The sequence below is a fragment of the Lepidothrix coronata genome, unplaced genomic scaffold (genome assembly GCF_001604755.1).
Source record: "Lepidothrix coronata isolate B3197 unplaced genomic scaffold, Lepidothrix_coronata-1.0 Scaffold245, whole genome shotgun sequence".
Lineage (NCBI taxonomy): Eukaryota > Metazoa > Chordata > Aves > Passeriformes > Pipridae > Lepidothrix > Lepidothrix coronata.
Window position 1 is genome coordinate 951,475 of NW_016690425.1, and position 14,811 is coordinate 966,285.

The 14,811-nt window shown below is 37.4% G+C and overlaps 1 protein-coding gene across 8 annotated transcripts in view; it reads left to right on the top strand.

Moving 5' to 3' along the window:
- The window catches only part of TULP4 (tubby like protein 4), a 155,865-nt gene that overhangs the window by 84,251 nt on the left and 56,803 nt on the right, over window positions 1-14,811 (top strand). For 7 of the 8 annotated variants that reach the window (XM_017834924.1, XM_017834920.1, XM_017834922.1 and 4 more), the window contains 2 exons: window positions 14,034-14,162; window positions 14,467-14,628. In XM_017834924.1, the coding sequence (XP_017690413.1) occupies window positions 14,034-14,162; window positions 14,467-14,628 (291 nt within the window). Of the gene's footprint in view, window positions 1-10,051; window positions 10,130-14,033; window positions 14,163-14,466; window positions 14,629-14,811 lie in introns of those variants that run through there. The other variant, XM_017834925.1, reaches the window with a different exon arrangement.

Consider the following 14,811-nt stretch of genomic DNA (forward strand, 5'->3'; position numbering starts at 1 on the left):
ACAAAGGTGTCAGCTTTGGCAAACGGCATGTTAGGAGCAAAATCATTCTTCTGATACTGAGTTTGAGTTTTGGTGATGCATGCATTGTCAGGAGGGTTGGGAATGCTGTTGCAGGCTAGACAGGATGCCCCTGCCATGGATCATACAAAGCAGTAGGCGGCTGTGGGCATCATGGATATCCAGGCACATTTTTGTCATTTTTGTTGGTATTTTCTACAGAAACATACTTCGAAGGAATTACCATATCGTAATGGTAGCAAAGTAGGATATAACTGCAAGGATGTGGTTGGTGCTGACATGAAGGTTTGCTGAAATACTTCTGGCTTATGGGCTGGGATGGCGGAGCAGGAGGAGGCAGTGGTTGCCATAAGCTGCATATCCACCTTCCAGCTGAAGCTCTGGGACAATGGGTGATGGAATAAGCTAATGATTGAGAGCTGCTGTTGTGGGATCCCTTTACTCCACTGTTTAAGGATGCTTAGCCCTTTGATAGCTGAGCTTGCTCACAAGTCAACTTACTGAGACTCCTTCACTCCTGCATTTAAACATTATGGTACTTGTAGATGGTTCTTGTAGTATCCTTGAGTCCAACACAGAATGCTTTGCTACTGCATAGAGGACTTTTGTGGAAATCACTCTCTGTTGGATCTAGGGTCCCATTTTTGATTCCATGCTTTTGCTCTGTGGCCCTAATGCTCCATCTCCCTTTTTTTCGGAGAGAAGGGAGACCCTCTGATTTCTCTGTTATGATATATGCACTCAGAACCACCCATACAATTAGCCTCCCTCCCAAGACCACTAGCTGCTTAATATGAACAATTTCCAAATGGAGCTGTTTGATCATCATGCTGGTGATGTCACTGCTTAATTACTAAAGGTTTCTGAAAAAGTTAATGTTTCCTGAACTGTTTCACTCTGTTGTTCCTTAGGAAATGTGATACTCTGGAAATGCTAGCAAACTAACATTTCGAAGAGTAACAAGAGCACACACAGAGCAAAACTTACTGGAATGACTGATTGCTTGCAGACATGAAAATGGCTGGCAGACCATCTAGACAGCCATCACCTATACTCCCAGCCTATAGACAGACACAACAATATGATTTAATCGTAGCTACATAAAGACACAGATCATTCCCCTTCAGCCTCCTATGTAGAATAGGACTGTTCTGTATAGAATAGGACTTTCTTCTTAGCACATACTTATCCCGAAATAATATGCCTTGATTCCGTATATGTACAATACTTCTTCACTCAACTGAGCTTTAAAGTGATACTGTTCTATAAAAACATTAGAAAATTAAAATAATTTATTGTGTTTATTAATAAAATACAATAATTTTTCTTAAATCTCAGATAGTGAATAAGAAAATAATGTTTTAATAACAGAACCACTGAAATGCAATAACAATGTGTAGTCAGTTAACACCAAAAAAATTAAGTCCCTGCAATATACCTTCTTACGCTATGTGAAAATTTGTATGAAGTGTTTCCAAAGGTTGGCTTCATTCCACCTTTTCTTTTAGAAGACTGTTAAACTATTTTTTTCATTTCTGAAAGCTTTACTTGATATTTAACCTAAAATATAGTTTCCTGAATATCATCCTATTACTTACAGTAACATTTAATAATATCTTACCTTCCTTGGTTTTTCATGTCATTCCAGTACTTGCTGACCCTTTGCATAACTCCACTATGCCAGTATACATTTTTTATTTTATTATTTGTCTCCAATATAATGTCTCAAAACTTGGATTACTTTACGTGCTTTTTAAACTCTTTTAAGAAGGATAAAACTTACTTTAGGAATCTGTAAAGTATCGTATAGAAACCAGATTGTGCGTAGAATGAAGGGAAGTATTTTCTTCAGCCCAGTCTGAAGTAATTCTATGGATGCTTGGTAAGTGTGTTCTGCTTTTGAATTTGAACTTCAGTGGACTGTAGCAGTCAAAGACCTGCTGGTAATGCTCTTCCTGATGCATCCCAGGATACCATTGGCCCTCTTGGCCACAAGGACACACTGTCGGCTTGTGGACAGCTTGTCGTCCACCAGGACCCCCATGTTCTTCTCTGCAGAGCTGCTTTCCAATAGGTCAGTCCCCAGCCTGTACTGGTGCAGGGGGTTATTCTTGCCCAGGTGCAGGACCCTGCACTAGCCTTCGTTGAACTTCAGACGGTTCTTCTCTGTCCATCTCTCCAACATGCCGAGGCCCTTCTGAAGGGCTGCACAGCACTCTGGGGTATTGGCCACTCCTCCCAGTGAACTTGCGGAGGTGGCACTCTGTCTCTTCATCCAAGTCATTGATGAGTAAGTTAAACAATTTTGGGCCCAGTATTGAACCTTGGAGGACACCACTAGTGACAGGCCTCCAATTAGACTCTGTGCCACTGGTAATGATCCTAACAATGTATTTTAAACATTTTAAACATTAAATATTCCAGATACTCATCAACAAGCCAGTGACTTGGGATAGAAAGCATCTGCTCATTTTGCCTGGTGAAACTTTCTTAAGGATTTTACTATAGTTCAGCTCTTTCAAGTGTGTTGAGCAAATATAGTCATTTTAGAGTTCTGTAGAGCTAACCCTCTCTGCAGAGCTTCCCTGGCCTGCTTTTGCATTGTCTTCAAGGCTAAAAACTCCAAAGACTGTACTTGTCCATAAACTGTGCAGTGCCAACAACATGAGGGTCAATTTTAGTAGAGACTTCTTGATGCCACAGCAGTAAAAAAGAATAGCATAGATTTGTGCTTTCTGGGGTTTTTCACTTTGCCTGCCGCAGTCCTTCTGTCTGAGTAACTGATTGAACCTCCTATTTATAGCTCCCTTGCATTCTCTGGGAGGTCAAACAAGTAAAATTATTGGTCACTTGGCCACCTGCATCATGGTATAGCTTTTGTTTCATGAAGAAATAACAAATGCAGATAAAACTTCTTACAGGGGTTTGCTCTGAACACAGTCTGTGCAGAATTGCAGGCCAGCTGAAGCAAGGATGGCATTTTCCAAATCTGTTATTCGGCATTTCTTAGACTATGGCATTTCTTTATCTGGTATTCACATTGTCAGAAGTTTGTATCGTACAATTTGCAAATTAGGTGGGCCAGTGTGTCTCAAACTTGAATCAGAGCCTCCATGGAGTTTTTATATATATATATATATATATATATATATATATATATATATATATATATAAACAAAGTAATTCTTGATAGGCGTCTGTTGTCTTATTTATTTTAATAGGCTAAGTTGAATGTTTTGCATGCATGTAAATATTGTGATTTTTAGTTCTTCCTATTGTTAATCTCATTTCTCCTTTTTGTACCTTTTCGTCCTGAGAGATGTGGGTGCCGAATGGCTGTTCTGTCCTTCCTTCATTGCCTGTTTAATTGTCTGCTTCCGCTCTTGCATTGCCCTCTTTGGAAGTAGACACTATTTAATTTTCCACTCTATTTTCTGTGTCTGTCTCAGCAATTGTACAGTCACCTCAACAGCTGTCCTAAATGCCACTAGCTGAAAATCGTATAAATAACCCCATTCAGGGGCAGCCAGCAGGTGGGGGGTTCAGGCCTTTTGGTGGAAGTTAAAGCAGGTGTCCTACCTTTGCAAAGTAACATGGTGGAATTTCATCAATCTCTCAAATTATTAGGGATGCACAGTCTCTGTGAGTCACACAAAGACATTCCAGGCAGTCCAATAAAGATTATACAAATGCATCTGTGACTAATTTAAGGTCACCAGTATTCCTCAGGTGGCCAGAAATGTTCTACAATTTTTTGTGACTCAGGCAGAGGTCATTATGGTTGGACTTGATGATCAGGATAATGATAGTTGGGTATTTCAGGTAGTAAACTAGTCCCACTTCACCAGTGAAATGCCCAGCTATACCATCTGTCTCCAATCCACCTTATAACTCATCTTAATTAGATTAGTGCACAGCTATTTCACCTGGGAGATGTTAATAGATTTGAAGAGCTGATCTGTGCTTCTTCTGAAGTTTAGATTATTTTTAGTTCCTTATGTTTGAAAAAAATTACTTAGGGTTGAAGTATTGTAGCTGCTTGAAATAATCACACTTGGACAACACTTTTTGATATTTTCTTTGTGAATTTTAAGGTCTTTCCTGTTTACATGGCTGACAAAAATCAAGTTTTTACTGTAGTTCTTAAAGGATGAGGTTCATCTCCTTGGAGAGGGCTTGCACAAAGCTTGTGCTACAGTCATGTTCCATATAAGACTTGTTTGGTGGACTGTTACAATGATTTCAGCTAAGCAGTTGCAAGCTAAGTTATAGTCTAACCTGTAAAATCATCAAGAGAGTAATTGGCTGGCTTCTGATTAAAAAATCTCCACCACAAGTGCTAATGATGGTATTCAGAAACCTGGAATAATGTTACTTAATTGCTGTGCTGTATGAGTTTGAATATCCGATGAGCAAAAAATTATCTGTCACCTTAGTATATTTGATATAGACAGACTTAGTATATTTGATATGGGGAGATTTTCCATATGTGGTCGTGAGACACCATTATTTTTCTGGCACCTCTCGGAATAGACTCCAGAAAATGAAGAACTTGTGTTGCCTCCTTCCTCCTGTTAATTAACACAGTTTTATATAACAGCTTTTTTATTACATTTTTAAGAGTTTTCTTTAAATTTTCCTAGTAGTGGAAACATGGTTTTTTTTTCTTGAATAATATTTTTGTGCATGAATATATACATGTAAAATTTTTAAATTATATTTCACTATTATATGAACGCTTGATCAGGAATTTTTAGCCACAAAATGGGAAAGATTGAGTATGAGGGAGAGTGCGTGTGTCACAGTCACTTTCACTGGCTTTTTCCAGCAGATCATTACCCTAGATATATTCCTAAAGAAGATAGCATTTACCAGGTGGGAAGATAGTATAGGAATTCCTAAGTAGCTGTTGTTGAGAAAGCAGAGTAGAGCTAGCTCATTTTAAGTAGGAATGGTTTTCAATAGTTTTTATTGTTATCCTGTCTCCTCTGTTTTGTTGGTTTTGTTTTTTTTTTTGGGGTGGGGGGGGAAGGATGTTGGGTTTTTTTAATGTAATTATTTGGTGTTCCATCATTTTGGTTATAATACATGGTTCCAAACTATTTTATCCTTGATTGCATATTTTTAAGAAGAAGAGACACAAGAAAACCGTATGCTCTGCATTCAGTATTCTCTTTATTTTTAGCCAGGGAAAAAAGACAGTACTTTAAATCTGTTTTACATTTGGGGTGTTTTGGTTGGGTTTTTTTACCCCCTCGAAACTTCTAACAGAGTTGTGCGTGGTCTCTGAATTCATAAAGCACTGATGATGCATAGGTGGATGTCAGTGAGTGTTATTTTTGTTGTTAAAGCCTGAGGTTCATTTACAATGAGCTTCTCGTGCACAGCCCAAGTGAATGTAAATGTGGAGGTTTTTGAAATGGTCTTGATTTATACCGTCTGTAATGTAATTTTGCCAGATGTTAGTGAAATGAGCATTAGGCTCATGTACTTTTAATTTAATGTAGGCTAAATACCAGAGACTTTTAGATCTAGTGCTTTTTTTCTTGTGGGAAAATATTTCACCATAGATGCTCAAACCCAAGGAATTGCCGGCTCTGCACAGTTACTGCATGTGTCTTACTTTTAGCTGGAATGGTGCTCCGCAGTGATTGGCTAGAAAGAGTGGGAACTATATTGTTCTCAGTATTTTGATCTTAAAGCAAAATGGTTGTTCATCATTAGCTAGAACAGTTGTCTCTCTTTATTATGGTGTTTTATCTGTATGGAAACTAGAACAAAGTTATCCTTTGCTCATCCTTACTTACACTGAGTTTTGATTTATTTTTATTTAGCTCGAACTTGCCTCTGCATTTGTACGAAGTATGTATGGGCAATTAAACAGAAGTATCTTATGGAATGTGTGAGTACAGGATGACCATTGATAAGAGACTGTGGTAGTAATGTGCATGCTGTAAAGGAGTTTCCCTCACTGGAGGTGAGTGTGGCATAACTTTAAAATGATTTTTCTGTGGAAACAGCTATCTTTTCTGTGAAAGAGCTTTTGGGACTTGCGAATCCTTGTGGAGGGAAGGGAGTCAAAAGCAGACCATAGACTTTATCACTGTCACTCTGTCACCTGCAAGATGGGAGATGAACAGACCTCCACCTGTTCCCCTTACAAAAACGTAGTAGTGGGCAGATGTCTTGTGCAGATGGGTGATTCAGTTCAAGTCTTCACTTTTTTCATGCCTTAATTATTTTACTTTGGGTTATAACCAACTATTTGCTCTAATAGCCCTTGAAAGTATAGTTAACAAACTTACTCAAATGAGAACTGATAGCCAGATACCAACATCTTGTCATCCACGTTAGATTCATATCAACTGTTATTTCTCTTTCTCACATGCAACTTTCCATTCTGACAAGTGACCTGTCAAACCTTCTGGTGCCCAAACATATTTATTGGATATACTTTGGATAAGTTAATTTCTGTCGGTGCTTGTGTTTTGGGGGTTTTTGTTGTTTTGTTCTTGTTGTTTTGATTTTTTGTTTGGTTGGTTGTTTGGTTGGTTGTTTGGTTGTTTGTGGGTTGGTTCTTTTAATGTCTCCCACAACCGTGATTCACAATTAAACATGGTGAGTTCAAAGTGAAAAGAGTAATTCCTTTGGAACTGGCTCTGTGAGCCACTTCATTTATAGGAGCATTATACTTCTTGTCTGGTACCTGTGAGTGGTCTCGGGGATGCTTTCCTCTTCTAAAGTAAGTGATAAGATAGCACATTTTATGTTCTGTCAACATATAAAATGGTTATGTGGCAAATCCTTGGAACTAATAATAGAGTTTGAGGGTGTATTTCTTAAAATGAAGTGTATGATTTAAGGAATGTAAGGAGATTTGTAAAGCTTTAGAGCCTTTCCAAGTCCTCATCTTGGCAGTTTAATACAAAGGCACCTAAATGTATTCAGTGAGATATTGACAGTCTAGGTATTTTTAAGACAACATCTTATGTTAAAGGCATTCCTTCTTCAAAGTAGCTATCAAAACAAATTTTTGTTGCTATTGCCTATTTGCCAGAATCATTGCCTCAAGTTTTTAAAGGTCAGACTGTCTTCCACTGGGGTTGGATGCCAAGCACATGATACCTTTCAAAAATAGGTATATGTGGTAGTTTGGATGCCAACCCCAAGACACCTTTTAAAAATAGGCATGAGTGGCATTCATCTGTAAAGCAAATAAACAAAACTTGCTGGGGAGCATCAACATTCTTCCCAGTGGGTGAGTAACCACACTATTACTTGCAGGGGGTACCAGCCGCTCACACATAGAGTGAATGAGTACTGGGTGAATGGTTACCTCCTCTGTGCTTACTCAGAGGGTTATTGCTGGTGAACTGCATTGCTCCTGCCTGGCCATTTCTCTTTCTGCAGCTGCACAGGTGATCTGAGTCTTTGTCAGCCTGGTATGTGCTCTGAGCATTATGAGAACAAATGCCAAAGATAAAGGGGAAAAAATTAGAGCAGGTATTCAACAAAATGGCATGGAGCTTCTGATGTATGCCTACACGGTACTTAACTTCAGAGCCTTACCTGAGGTTTTTGAGTTAGGGATGTATTTGCTTTGGAGTCGGTTTTCATATGAAGGCCACAGAGAAGTCTGTGGTCAGAAGAAGGTACAGAGTTGCGCCTGGAACTTTCATCTTCATTGTGGTCAGCACCTTATTGCTGGTCCAGCCTTACCTCTGATTTCAGTTAGTGCAAGGTTAGGTCCCCAGCTCACAAGCTTAGCTTATTGATAATGTTATACCATGAATCAGATTGTCAGTTTAAAAAAAAAAAGCTGTTCAAATTTGGTCCTTGAATGTTGGGGTTTTTTTGTATTTCTTTATTTTTACAATACAAGAATGTTGTTATATTTATTTAAATATTATTTGCAAAAACTGAAACTCCTTTTCAAAGAGCAGAATAAGCAAGATGACAGCAGCTGGCAAAGTAATACACTTTTTTTCAATGAAAATGTAGGATCCTGGGATAAAGCGTCAAAGCTCTAATGTACTAGTGGCAATGGGCAGCTCTGTGGGTGGCAGCAGCCGAATCCCCAGGGGCTGTGAGCGGTTGCTGTGCCCTCAGTGCACATCACTGCAGACCACAGCTTCTCCTGTGGCAGGGGTAAGGGGTATTAAATGACATCCATCCCTGAGATATCTGGAGGCTATTCCAGTCCTTCCAGAGAAGAGCTCATTTTTTCATTATTTAGGCTAAAGAAACACAAAAAATTTGGGATGGTGTTTTCTGTCTCCCAGAACTCATTTGCTATTCATTTACCCACTGTGTAACCTGCAGCCCCTATTATGAATTGGCAGTTTTTCTCAAGAATTGTAAACACTATTATAAATTTGGCATTCTTTAGCTGCAGCACAATGTTTGTTATTAATAGCAGGAGTAATAATTCCATGATGGGTATCATACCTTGGAAAGTGACAGCTCCATATGCAAACGAAGCACTTCCACCCAGGTGTAATGTCGCTGGAAACAAAAAGTCAAAGCTCTGCAGGTGTGGGAGAGATAGGGAGTGTATCATTAGAGAATGCAATATAAGACAAGGAGGATAGGAAAGATGGGTGATGCCAACTAGCTGTCTACCACATCTGCTTCTTTTTTGTCTAGGATTATTAGGAGGAAAAATATTTATGTGATGCTCTTTGCGTGATTGAATTAGTTTGAATGGAGAGAATTATCTTGACGTTGTCATGGCAAGAAATGAAGGTCGTAAGTGAAGGTGAAAGTAAGAACAATTGCAAACAGTCTGTTTGCAGCATGAGAAATTAGGAGAGAGAGAACTTAGATAACTTTTATACTAATATTTAAGACAGTTAAACATTTTGCTGAACTAAACATATATAGAACCATTTATAACCAAATATTGGTTATAAATAAAGTATAATGAGAAGGAACAACTCATTAACTACAACCCTACTGCTTATTCTGGGCACTCGTTGTAACTTTCAAATTATATTCTAGTTATAAAAATCCACTTCAGTTAACTAACTTCAATTAGTTAACTAACAAATGTGCAAGGTTGGCACAGGTTCCTTCAAGGATTTAGTAGGGATGTGTATTAGTGCACATACCCGTATTATATTTATGTAATGTGTATAGACATTATACATGTATATGCATATATCTGTATCTCTCTGTACTATGGAGAGAGAGGCACCGAACTGTTAGTAGCATGTGAAAGTGGTTGTTGCTTTCTCTGGTTCTTGTACTTCTGTGTTTCATTTCTATTCCCCACTGTTCACTTATCCTTTTTCTTTGATAAATATACTTAAACATTTTTTCAGTTCTGTGACTGTTAATAAACCATAATATGTACCAGTATGTTGCATGTACTACATGCACACATTTTTCTATACCTGTAACCACAAGTGCAGGTCAATGTACTCATTAGGGAATTGCATAATAGGACTCCTTGATAGAGCAAATAGGTGATGCTCAGTGATTCTAGGTAGATTGTCGAGTTCATTTTGTCGATGCTTTCTTTCAACTGATATATGTTCCTTTAAAAGCTTAAGTACTTTCCTAAAAGCACAGGATTGAAAGATGCCTTTAGATGGGCTGAGTTCTGTACTCTGCTAGTGTAGGCAATAGACTAATCTCCTTTATTATTCTGTCCTAGGAACAGTTAGGCCTTCTGCTGTTGCTGCTTGGAACATGGAATTATTTCAGCACCTTCAATAGCACTGGAAATGTAGTATGGTTTATTTGGGGGGAAAGGCCAGCAATTCCATATGCACAGTGGAGTTATAATGCATCACATCCTGTATATAAAGATATCTACTTTACTTGTCATTTCAGAAATGCTCCTGCCACATAAAGGAATGTGGCCCTCCAGGTGTAGCAAATTGTGCTGTAATCAAATATTGGCATCAAGTATTCTCTGCTCTATTGCTGCAATAGTCCATCTGCAAGCACATCTCCATAGTGTGTGTGAAAATGAATGCTGAAGAAGACCTCTATCTTTAGAGCATATGCTCGTTCCCCAGTAAAATGGATGGAGGATCAGAGATTTGAATAAATGAGTCACCATGACTCACTACAGTGTATCTGTAATAAAATCTATCTAAATTTGGTAAGGAACTCTAGGAACTAATTGCCCTAGTTACTTACCCGTTTTATTTTTTTGTAGATGTTTGTCCCTTGCTTTTGTAGCACTTATGTACTGTATGTACATAAGTACTTGTGTACTTATGTACTGTATGTACATAAGTAAGATTTCAGTAATGACTGTTATATGGTATTCTAGATTAAGGACTTCTGCTCTTGGAAGATTGATTGGTATCATATTTTCCGTCACCTCTTTCAAAAACTGTAATGAAATTAGGAACAACAAGAGCTCTCAGAATGCGTTAGATTTTAGCAGGTTTGTATTGTGTTAGAAAATGTGAAAAAAAATAAAAATTTCAGTAGCATGTAACAAATTTAGACTACCAAACCTGACTACAGGTTGGGAAAAGGTCATGTTTACTATAAATCACATATTTGCTACTCCAAAAATTGCAGTTACTCAAAATTTCTGGTCTAAAATCTTAATAGATAGTAATATTGTTAGCAACATTAAAGTATGCCATTAGTTCTTGGGTATTATTTCTAACACTTTAGGATTAATTAAATTTAATTTCTGAAAATCAAGTTGGCAATTAAAACAGAGATATTGAAGATCCTGAATGCTGCACTTCTGAAACAAATTGTTCACCACGATTTCTTGTATACAAAGGAGCTCAAAGAAAACATAAGACTTTGACTCAAAAGCCCACTTGATGGAAAGCATCCTTTTTGAGGGCATTATGTTGGCCTTCATATTGTACTTAAATGTATTAGGCCAGGAATTCCTTGAAGTTTTATTCGTGGGAGATCATATCCTGTATGAGAAAGCAGTTTAGAAACTGATTAACATCTGTGGTACTTTTTTTCCAACAGTAGAATGAACACAATTTGCAATTCTTGTAGAATTTAAAAAAACCCATAGCCGAGCAACAAACAAAAATAAAAATAATTAGACAATATAAGAAGGCTGTGTGGACCACAAATTGTCCACAGACAACTTACTTTTGTGCACGAGCATTCTTACTCCTTTGAATACAAGATATAACTGTTCAGTCCTTCAGTAACTGTGTGAAGATGTTAAGTAGGAAGCAGAGACCATAAAGGCAGAAATAAAAATTGGTCCTCTGTGAGTTGAAGCTGTTAGTGAAAGTAATGATATCTTTGCATTTATGGATTAGCAATAAAATTCCTCTTTGCAGAGGGGTAATTCCAGCTTATGCTTTATTTAAGTGTGCTATCAATGGGACATGTTTTCATATGCTTTACATTTTAGCCAATGTAAAAGCCAAAAGTCAATCCTTCCTTTCTTTATCTCTTCTTCAGTATGCTAAGTGTCTAAAATGAAACTGGAAATACTCAAAGCAGTTGTGGACTCAGCACCTGTAGTCAGATGTTAAATGTAAATTGTAGCAGCATCTTTAAAATGACCTCATAGAATGGTAACATTTGCTCTGTGTTTGAAGGACTTGAATTTTCAAATTACAAATTTGCTTCCTTATGAGACTGTTATCAGAAGGCATATAAAATCATTTTCTCACCTTTCTGAATATAAAACAGTAAGTTTATTTTGGAAGTTACTAATTTGTATCTAATTGCAATAGAGGGAGGCTATAGCTAATCTTGTTTACATTCAGACGTACCTTGAATGTTTTATCAAGTCTAAACAAAAGACAGGTTGTACAGAATTTGAATAAAAATTTTCAAGTTTTAACAAAATTCCTATTTTAACAAAATTCCTATTTAAAATAGAAAAGAAACAAACTGCAACGAAGTAACTGTTGTCACTTTGCCCAACTGGTATGTCTATTCTGTAAAATTGTATGCTCTTCTCAAATCTTTACCCTGTTTTGTCTGGCGATTTTAATGTGTTTGCTAAAAATTTCAGTGGTGTTAGCTAAAAAATCCATATTGGTTGAACAATTAGTTTTCTTTTTGTTCCTAAATTTTGTCTTGCAATTCAGTCTGTATGATCTATGAAATACCCAATGTGAGCAGTGCCTAAGCATTTAAAGGTCTGGGTTTTTATCAATGGTAAGTACCTTCTGCTCATTAATAGTCATCATTAGCCTTGGCAGTCCCAGCCTTTAAAGAAAATTTTTCAGTGTTATCCTTGGGTTTTTCTTCAGTTCTTTCATAATACTGTTAGGCATAACTGGCAAGTACAGTTATGTCACTGTTGCATTTTGCCTCAGGGTGGATGAAATTTTATGGCTCTTTGCATAGGACTTATACCAAAAAGAAAACAAAATTTTGACAAATCTGTGTTATTCTTATTTAGATGGAAGGGACAGAGCAAAACCTCCAGCAAAGTACATCTGCTTGCGTTGCTATGATGGAATATTTTATTTATTGCCCTTCCAATAAAAGAATATTTTTAAAAACTGTGTGTGATATAGTCCATCTAGGGGCATGGTATAATCTGCCTGACTGGAAATGGTATTGGTGACTTGGAGTGCAGCTGCAAGGTTATGGTCAAGTAGAAGCAAGTGTTTTTCTGCAAAATCTCAAATGGGATTCTTCTAAGCTGCATAACAACAGTGAGGTAGTTTGTCATACTTGCTTCTCCTCATAATCTTTGCATATGAACAAAGAAATGCTTTTCTTGTGGTTATTTAACCATTCAAGGGTCGATGCTTTGGGCTGGTGAGCTTCCCTGATAGACATGTTCTGAAGTTCTGACCCTCTGAATAAGTGTAGCACTCACTAAATAAGTGTAAGATCATCCCTCAGCTGTCAAGTTTAGGTTTTAGGTATATATGTGTATTTATATCCTAACTCTGAAAGCGACTGCTAATTTTGTTGTGAAGCATAAAGAGTCTCCCTACTTAGAGCTCGTCTTAGGGCTGGAATCTTTAGGAAGATCAGTCCCTCTCTGTAAACAGCAAAATATATTTCAGGAAAACTTGTCCATCTCTTTTAGATGATTAATTATCTATATAGTTTTATGAAGAAGTGTCATTAGAGCTGGATGCTTAGTAAGTAGTTAAAATGACACTACTGATTATTTAATATATGTTTACTTCATTTGCATACACTGTGTCTCAGTAAAATAGCTGGGGGGAATTTACTTGTGTATGAATGTAAGCATCCCATATATATCAACATATTTTTGAAATACAACCAATTTTGGGAAAAAAGTTTTTAAGAAAAAGTCACTAACAGAAGGTAAATGGTTTTACTGCTAATTTTGCTTCAAGCACTGGGATGACATGCTTTTTTCTGTTTTATACTGAAGTCTCAAGAGATAGTGTATTTGTTGAATTGATATTAATTAAAAATGAGAGAGCAATTTGGTAGGTTTAGACTTCATTAGATTCTTCAGAAAAGCCCAGATAGCTCTAATGTGGAGAGAAGAGCCTAAAGCTGTTTTGTATTCCTTCTTCATGCAGTACCAAAGACACTTTCCTATGAAATTTTTATTTTTTAATAATATGGGACTTTTGGGGGTTTTTTTTGAATATGAGTATTCAATAGGAGTATTTAAATTTACGCTCTGATACCGGTGCATGCAACTTCATTTGAAGTCACCAAGAAGTGATGATTTGACGTAGAGTCTGACAGTCTCTGAGATTACAGTGGGGGGAATAATTTGAAGGACTGTTGGATGGTCTGTGCAGAGCCTCCTGTTTGCTGCTTCTGTAATGGAGTGCTGCGTTCCGGTGTACAGTATGATTTTATTGGAAGCGTGCAGTGCCTTCCAAAAAGGTCTGACGATGAGAGATTGTGCGTTTCCTGACAACCATGAAAAAACAATTCCAGCTGTTCTTGAGAGACGCCTAATGCTGTGCTGAAAATTGCTATTTTGTACATCTTTAGGATGTAAATGCGATGATGTTTATTTGGCAGTATTGTTTAACCAGTTCTTGTTAAATAGCTGTTAGCACAACATGCAGTTTTGGTAATGCTGTATTTGTTTGCAATCTTTTAAGGTTGTGCTGGTGAGATGGAATGAACCATTCCAGAAATTAGCAACCTGTGATGCAGATGGAGGAATATTTGTTTGGATACAATACGAAGGCAGATGGTCTGTGGAGCTCGTGAATGATCGTGGGGCACAGGTTGGTATGCATGTTTTCTCTGCAGTTGAGAGTGATCACATCCTGAGAGGCAAAATGAAGAGGACAATCAATGATGCTTTATACATTTCAAAAAGCACAGGAGAAAATGAAACATTTCTTTGTTGAAGAGAACATGCAAGAATTGTCACAAAAGCACAGTTGCTTTCTCTAATAGGCATGACAGTGCTACAACTGGGTTAAAATAGGTACCCTGTCTCGTTCTGTGCAGTGTTGCCTTTTATTAAAACAACAAAATATTCCTACATGGCCCATATATCTGTTTTCTTGTCTTTGATATGTCAAGGTAAGCGACTTTACATGGAGCCATGATGGGACTCAAGCACTTATCTCCTACAGAGATGGATTTGTGCTGGTCGGTTCAGTCAGTGGACAAAGACACTGGTCTTCAGAAATAAACTTGGAGAGTCAGATCACCTGTGGAATATGGACTCCAGATGACCAACAGGTAATGAATGGGGCATTTAGAGGTGTCAGTTGGGTTGCATTGATATGTTATAGAATACACCTTTTAAAATGTTGTTAAGTAAAATGGTCACTTGGTAAGATCAGTTTCCCTCGAAATTGCTACTCCCCCCAGTAAAGAAAATTTAATTCATCCTGTTGTTCTCATTAGGCAAATATGAAAATG